Genomic DNA, 7581 nt, shown 5'->3' with positions numbered 1-7581 from the left:
TGTTGCTTGGGGCGTGTAGGGCGATTGTTTCACGACGCGCACTGTAAAAGGCGCGGTTCCGTCCGTGGTTCCGTGCGGTTCTTTTCGCATTATTCTGGGTCTAGGTGTGTTCTCCGCAAATTAATAGCTTCCCGATTCCGGTGAACCCAATAATTAATGTCCTGTTTTCGCTTATCTCGTTCGCAGGTCAGTAAGCTTTTCGTCATCGCGACCGGAAACCGCGACACACGGGACGCGGCCGATGAGCGGTAATTCTCGGGCCGACCCTTCTTGAGTTCGAGAGCCAAGAATGAGGTTATTGGGCTATTGGGCAAAGGGCTCTCTCGTCGTGGTAAACATAAAAACACTCCACCATCGAGTGGGTGGGTGTCCTGCTTCTTTTTCGTGCCTTTTTTCCGTTTTTATCTCCTTGTTAGCCGTTCCGGTCGTTTGGCACCACCGGCACCGGCGGCGGCGGCCCTCGATACTGTGATGGCCGTCGCGCGCGCGCCCTTACAGTGACATCATCTGTTGATGGGGCATTTCATAGTGGAGGGAATGTGTTTTCTGGCTTGATGGGATAAAATTATGTCGGACGAGCCGAGCCCTAGGATGCGGCGAGCCTTTCGGTGTGCGATCCCCGGGTGTGGTCCCGGCTTTTCCGGTAACTGGGTTAATATGGCCCCGATGGTTTGCGATGATTTTCTTTCGTGTTTCGTGTGTTTCGGGGTTCTTTTCCCGATTGGATTGGGCTCGTTTCAGTTCCGTCGTTTCGTTGTTGTCGCCCTAGTGAGGGCCGGTCCGGAAATCGATATCCGGAGCACTGGACCGTGCCGTGTTTCCGTGTGTGTGTGTGGTTAGAATGTTTATCGGCCAATCCCGGGCTTCCCGTATTAATTTTCGTCCCATGTTACGCCACTCGTTAATAATTCAATGAGAATGGCTAACAAGGTTTTAATGAAGCACATGGACCTTCGAATTCAATTGAATTAAGCGCTGAAACTGATGAAAGTTTCGCGTTTTAAATTCCAATAAAAATAAATTCTAAGCGGTCGGTAATATCGGTAGTTCAATATTGTGATATTGGATTTTCCGAATGGAACGAGGCGAACTGCAACTGAACGTCGAATGCATCGGACAGTCCACAACTCGCCCAGAAGCCGGATCCTGCAGCGTTTTTGAAATGGTAGTTCAATCGGTTTTCGCTCCCTCGGAGACCTGGGGAATGCGGCAGGGATGACACAAATCGACTCGTTGGTCCGTCCGCAGAAGGTCCGACACGGGGCCATGCAGCGGCATCGTAACGGCGGGCATGTCTTTATGGTTGTGTCATGCTGCAAACGAAACCCATCGCCCATCGGCCCCGTCGTCCGTTCGGCTCCCGGACATCAATGTAGTGTACCGCCTGCCGGCGAAGAAGTTGTCCACCGGAGACGGCCAAGACTCTGTACACCACCGTCATACGTATGTCTCCAACTTTATTCGGGCACCTTTTCTTCTCCGGTTTGGTTCGCGTGATATTTGTCGTTGCCCGTCGTTGGATCCGGGCTTATCGGTCCCCGGATCAGGGGGTTCCGGATCGATTTCTTCGTCGCTTCAAAATTGTCCACCGTTTTTTTCACCGGAGTTTCGTATCGTAAGCTTCGCTTCATTCGTAAGACTCCATCCATCGATCCAACGAGAGCCGTTCTGGCCGTTGTCCGATCGTTTCTTCGCGAGGAGGAATCGCTAACTTTCCGCTGGCAAGGGTTTTCTTTTGGTAATGCCGAAACCGATTCGCACTAAGTTCATCGACCATCGCACGTGCGGGCGGGGTCTTTTGATGGTCTGGACATTTGATTTCCCGTTTTTCCCGGTTTTGGATTTCTCGGGTTGGTTGGGTTATGATTGGTTCTGCCGAATCTCTGCCGAAAGACGTGCCAAGAATCGAAACGAAAGCAGAACCCGGTGCGCCCATTAATATGCAACGAGAAAGTATATCGAAAGTTATGCTGAACCCGGGGGCCCCTCGGGGCTCGGTAATGATATTGCACCAGAAATAAGGTTTTGTTTCCCATCCGGGGTCCAGCTCATTTCCTGTTGGTCGTCCGGCCAAGGATTCTTTCTAGTTTGAGTCTCGTTTGAGTGTTCATCATTTGTTGTGCGAAAACAACTTTTTTACGATGGGCTCGCCGGTGTTAGTTGGCCGATTGTGATGACTGAACATTTGAAAGATAAACATTCATTAAGTCAACGTCGGTCGTCGGCTGCCATCGGAAAGCTGAAACATTAACACCCATCAGTCACCCGGTGGTCCGCCCCCCCCGCGGAAGCATCCTAGGGGTAACAATGGCCCAAACGCGGGAAAAGGGACCCCAGAAAACTCGCAGATGTTCCCGAAATAAATGTAATAATACGGAACACACTGGGCCTCGGTCACAAGATGAAGTTTTCCGTCGGTCAGTTTGGGGCCGCGAGAGTTCGTAAACAAATAGGCAGCGGCAGCGGCGTTATAATGAACCATTCCTGTTGTCGGAATGGTTCGAGGGCGAAAAAGAAATATTGTTTTCCTTCGGCCTGGGGCGCCCTCTCGGCATCCTCCGAGAGATGCTATTTGATTTCTTCAATTCTTTTCTCGGTTTTCCGGTGGCAAAGGCGAGTTGGGAAAACAAATGGGATGGTAAAACTCATTAAAATAATGCTCGCGATGTCGTCGTGGTCGCGCGTCGCGTCGTGGGTGATCCACGAATCCCCTGTGTGTGTGTGGAAAATCGGGGCGCTTAAGCAAAAGTGCCTTCGGTAGCAGCATGTCTGCCTCATTAATTAGCGTTCGACGCACGTCTTTGATGCGCTCGATCGAGCATCTTGATTGCCTTTCGGGGTGGAACGCCTCTCAGTGTATCGCATCGCAATAATTAGAATCGGAAGACCCCGTTGACCAACGCCCGTTGTTGTAACGCCCTTCCGTGGAAACTCATTTAATTTTCGGTCCTCGTCCGCGTGGTGGTGTCAGTCCGTGGTTCATGCTCCGCCTAATCGTGGTCGTGCCATGGAGCATAAGGATCCTCTCCCGATAAAGAGGACCCAGCAGGAGCAGCACGTACGGGGAGCCAAAGTTTTCCATCGATGCTAATTTTCTCATCGCCCCCGACTATTGATTTTTGCGCTCACGCCTCTGTCCTGTGTGTCACTAATTAGCACACCCACTCTCTTTGTAAAGGGCACCCCAATGTAAAGGGCTCGGCAAGAGCCCCCGACAGATTGTTGGCGAGATGCAAATTGGGAAAAGCTTTTATGTTGGCGCTGGCTGGCTGGTTGGCTGGGTGGCGCACTTTATCGACTGCGCTCCAGCACTTCCGGGGAGAATGTCTTAATTTTTAATGATCGGAAAGAACCATCGGGCGTGTAATGGGCTGGCGTCCATTCCGGCGGGTGTCTGGTGCATGATTGAGCCATTTTTGTGTCGGGGTGGATCGGCCACCCGGCGGAGCCGAGCGTTAATGGAGCAGAAGAGCGAAGAGACAGTTTAAATAGTTTACATAATTTCGTTCTGCAAACAAACCGTAAAGATCGTCGTTTGACTGGCAGTTTTATTGGGCAGAAGGTAAGGCGAGCGTTTATAGTGTTGTGTTTAGTGCTTTCGGTAATAATTTTCGACATTTCGTCCCCGTTTTAGTAACTCACCCTCTCTTGGTGAGCGAACCCATAATGGCCACCGGGACAATGTCCCGGCAGGCGGTCCGGTGCTTTCGTACGAAATCCTTTCGGAATGGAGACCACAATCCAACAAAACAAAAACGGGACCACAAGTTTGAGAAATGCGTTGACAAATTTGGCCCCTCAACCTCAGCGCCGTCGTGCACCGAAAAGACAATGGGCCGGCATTAGAGTCCCGCGAGTGATGATGGACCGCTTTTGTGGTGCACCATACGCAGCAGCAAGCTCCACTCCTAGCCTTTTCTCTCCCGCGGGCTGGCAGACGGTCCACGACGTATTGTCATCCGCGTCCTGAAAAGGCGAAGATGATCTCCTGGAGTGGCCGGGCGGGTGTATGTGGGGTTGAGCGAAATAAAAGGCCATAATCGCGTCGCGGAAGAGGGCCCTCTTGTCAGTGTTGAATAAATACCGCAATCAGCCCGGCGGAGAGCTGTAAGCGAAGTGAGTGTGTGTGGGACACATTCTGCTGGCCCGCTGGCCCCTCCTCGGGTGGTGTAGATCCGAGCCGAGAGATCCTGTTGCAGTCGTCCGTCGTCCCAGTAGTGGAGCGATGGATGCCGCCACAGGAGATGAAGGCACCAGAAGAACCCACTCAAAGCCAGGACCGGCCGCCGCCGATAGCGTTCTTAGGAACATTCATTTTTTTTCTTCAGCTCACAACCCTTTTGTGCTGCTTTTGTATACGCCACGGACATAAAAAGGAAGTGTAAACGACAAAAAACAAAATGCGACAGATCAGAGAGAGAGAGAGAGAGAGGGTTTCGAAGCGGAGTAGTGGCGATAAAATTGATTCCAATTCTCCGCTAGACGAGCCGTGGGTCGATAGCTACAGCAGCAGATTCCCGAGCCCATGGCCGTCCTGAGCGTCCTGTTCCATATGAATGACAATGAACGAAAGGGAATAAAAGTCCCGGTCCCGGCTCGCCGTTCCCATGGCTGGACGCCCCTCGTCGCGTAAGATCAGCCGGATCTCAGGACTGGCACGGTCAAGAGCCGCGTTCATAAAATACGGCCACGGCCACTGGAACTTTAAATAAATAACGATAAAAACCGAGAAAGAGATGGGAGGATGCGAGAATCGTGAAGCATTGTGCACGATTCTAGATCCCGCACAAACCGCGGGGCCGGGTTAAGCCGGAGCTCGCCCGCGTGCCCGTGGGCATGAAGGTCAGCTGAAAGGTCCTAAAACAGCCAGTATTGTCCCTCGGCCGGAGGGCGTAATGATGATGGTGCTGCTAAGCAAGTGTCTTTTTATTCAGATTTCTGTACGTGCGGATTTTACGTGCTACATGTGTCTGTGTGTGCAATACATCAGATCGGTGTTGGTGGGCGACAATATCTGCACCGGGTCGCGGGAGAGACATCTTCTGGAAACCGGAACCCGGGCGTGGTGGTTGGGTCTTAACGGGGGCGGACCTCCGAGAGGCTTCCGGGCCCGCGGAGGGGGATGCTACAAAAGAGCATAAAATACGGAATTAAACGTGATTTGCCCTTTTGTTTGGTTGCCCTCGCCCCCCGGCACGGATGTCGTCGTCGTCGTTGAAGGCGCATCGTTCGGGCGAATTATTTACTGCTCGTTATCGGATTGTTACCATCGGGCCCTGGCGGCCATAGAAAGAGTGTGCGACCCGGGTGACAGCAGGGGGTTGTAGGGGGTCCACTTGCCAACCACTTGAACCGGGAACACCGATCGGGACACGCCGGGACGCGGCGCACAATTCGCCGTCGTTTCCAGTCCAGACTCCGGAACTCGGGGAGTCTCTGATTACACAAGATCTCAGGGTCGACTGGGCGCTATCGAGTGATGTTGTCAAAGAAGCTTAACGTGGCGGATCCGCGCCCCGCGAACGGGAACTGTATAGCGGCGAATGATTGCGAAGGACATTCAATTGCTGCGTCGCGGAAAAAAGGGGATTTTATGTTCCGGGAAATTTAAACAAAAATTCGAGCCGCGCGGGGGTTTTGCATCGACAGAAAGTCTTTTCGTTTCCATCAGCCCATTGTCCAATGGGTTTCCGGATCTCGAAGCGTAATCCTATTAGCGGTGGTCCGGATGCAGATATTAATCACAATCCTTTGTCCAATAAGTGACGATCGCTCACAGGGAGCAAATTCAAACTTTGCAAAACACTTGTGAACGTGTCTTTTCGGTTTTGGTGTGGTGCCAAGCGTGTCAGGTCAGGTCCATCCGTGCTCTAGTCATGTCGATGAGTTCTCTGCAAAATGGCAAAGTAGGAGTAACTGGCGCGGACAACCTGTAATGGGTTGAGAACTCTGTCAGAATCTATCAATCGCCAAATCGCCCGGGTCGTCCCGGTGAACCGTACCGTCACGAACGAGGCCATCGTCACCGGCATTAGGATGGCATTCGCCTTCATCTCCGGCTGGGCGTTGGCGATGATGAACCTGATCTTCTTCTGCTGGCAAACCGACAGCCGGTACCAGTGGATGCAGTAGACGCAATCCGCCAGCCCATCGTTCTCGATCAGCAGAAGGTGGCCGAAAAAGCACATCACAAACAGCTGCGACAGCGAGGCGGCCAGGTACGGATAGATCGGGGTCCGGGGCTCGATCGCGATCATGCTGAGCAGGGTGCAGATGTCGAGGCATCCCGTGCCGAAGATGATGAAAAAGTGCATCTTGAAGGAGCCGGTCAAGTCCTTCATGAACTGCTTGATCGACACGTGCAGCTCAATGATCCGGTGGAGTTCCGGATCCAGATGGTCGGTGTGCTTCCACGGAGCGGCCAGGATCTTCTCGTCCAGCGTGCGAAGCATCAGCTTCAGGGCGTGGATCCGCGTGCGTACGCTCGTCAGCGACAACGCCATGATCCCGTCGATCGTCACCAGGATGTGGATGGTGTTCCAAAACATTGCGCACTGATAGAGGTACGTGAAGTACCACCAGAATGGCTCCTCCACCGGTAGAAACGGAAACTGGAAAGCAAGCGGCAGGTTGTTCTTCTTCGCATCGGGATAGAGTAGCGTCACCGATAGGAACGACACCATCACGGCGAGGTACGTCCAGTAAAGCAACCGATACAGGATCAGCAGCCGTCGTTCGGACCGATCGAACAGTTGCTCGATGGCGGGGTTGTCCTGGGCTCCGAACAGGGTCCGCTGGTTGCGGATGTTTTGCACCATCGAGCAGCACCACTGGCGCTTGAACGCATAGAACGGGCAGCGGCCCACCAACTGTACGTAGGCCAGCATAATCGACATCACCTCGGCCAACTGTTCGATGCTGTCCCGGTACTTCAGCAGCGACACCACGCTCAGGTACGGCTGGAAAATGCACAGCACCAGCGTTACGAGGACGGGAAGCGACGGCTTCCAGTTGGGATCGAAAACGTTAACTCCCGTCGTTTGCATGTCGGCCGCGATTGACGCTATGAGCCGTTCGAAGGAGTTTTCACCGGCGGGATTCTTCTGCACCATCGCGCAAAGTTGGGTTGGAACTGCAGTCGCACTCGACCGATCGGTTCTGATTTATCCAAAGTCCAAGCGACCGGCCCGTGGACGGCAGCTGCTTCACCGTACCTTGGCGGAAATTCCCCGAATGTTCCGTACGCAATTCTTTCCTATAATAATTGCCCGTTCAAAGGCTCAACACCCGCGCTGAGGTTAATAATTGAGCCATTTTCAATCGCTTTAAAATGGAATTACATTACGCGAATTCAATTGAGCCATGCATTATGCAAAATTCAGTCCAAAGGTATGCTAAGGTCGCAAAAGGTCGGTATGCAAAGGTCGTCGTGTTTGACGTCACCAAGGATCAATTGGTAATTTTCTGAAATTCTGGAATCAATTATGGCAATTTTCTAAGAAATTACAAATGGATATGAAATGCTCTTCTATTTGAAAGTGGCAAAATAGAATTTCGCTACTTCTCAATTTCCAGATTGTA

General features: G+C 52.4%; 1 protein-coding gene across 1 annotated transcript; it reads right to left on the bottom strand.

The window, feature by feature from the left end:
• Positions 1-5870: 5870 nt before the first annotated feature.
• On the bottom strand, positions 5871-7112 carry LOC128266862 (odorant receptor 85b-like). The gene is made up of 2 exons (XM_053003651.1): positions 6003-7112; positions 5871-5930 (listed from the first exon to the last, which is right to left on the bottom strand). Exons 1-2 carry the CDS (start codon positions 7110-7112, stop codon positions 5871-5873), a joined length of 1170 nt encoding a protein of 389 aa, XP_052859611.1.
• Between the last annotated feature and the right edge of the window lie 469 nt (positions 7113-7581).

Source organism: Anopheles cruzii, chromosome 2, assembly GCF_943734635.1.
Source record: "Anopheles cruzii chromosome 2, idAnoCruzAS_RS32_06, whole genome shotgun sequence".
NCBI lineage: Eukaryota > Metazoa > Arthropoda > Insecta > Diptera > Culicidae > Anopheles > Anopheles cruzii.
This window is presented reverse-complemented; position numbering and strand designations above follow the sequence as displayed.

Coding starts and splice junctions, on each gene's coding strand:
- LOC128266862 (XM_053003651.1), bottom strand. CDS start 7,112: ATGGTGCAGAAGAATCCCGCCGGTGAAAACTCCTTCGAACGGCTCATA. Junction 5,931..6,002: donor CGATGGCCTCGTTCGTGACG/GTACGGTTCACC, acceptor AACCCATTACAG/GTTGTCCGCGCCAGTTACTC.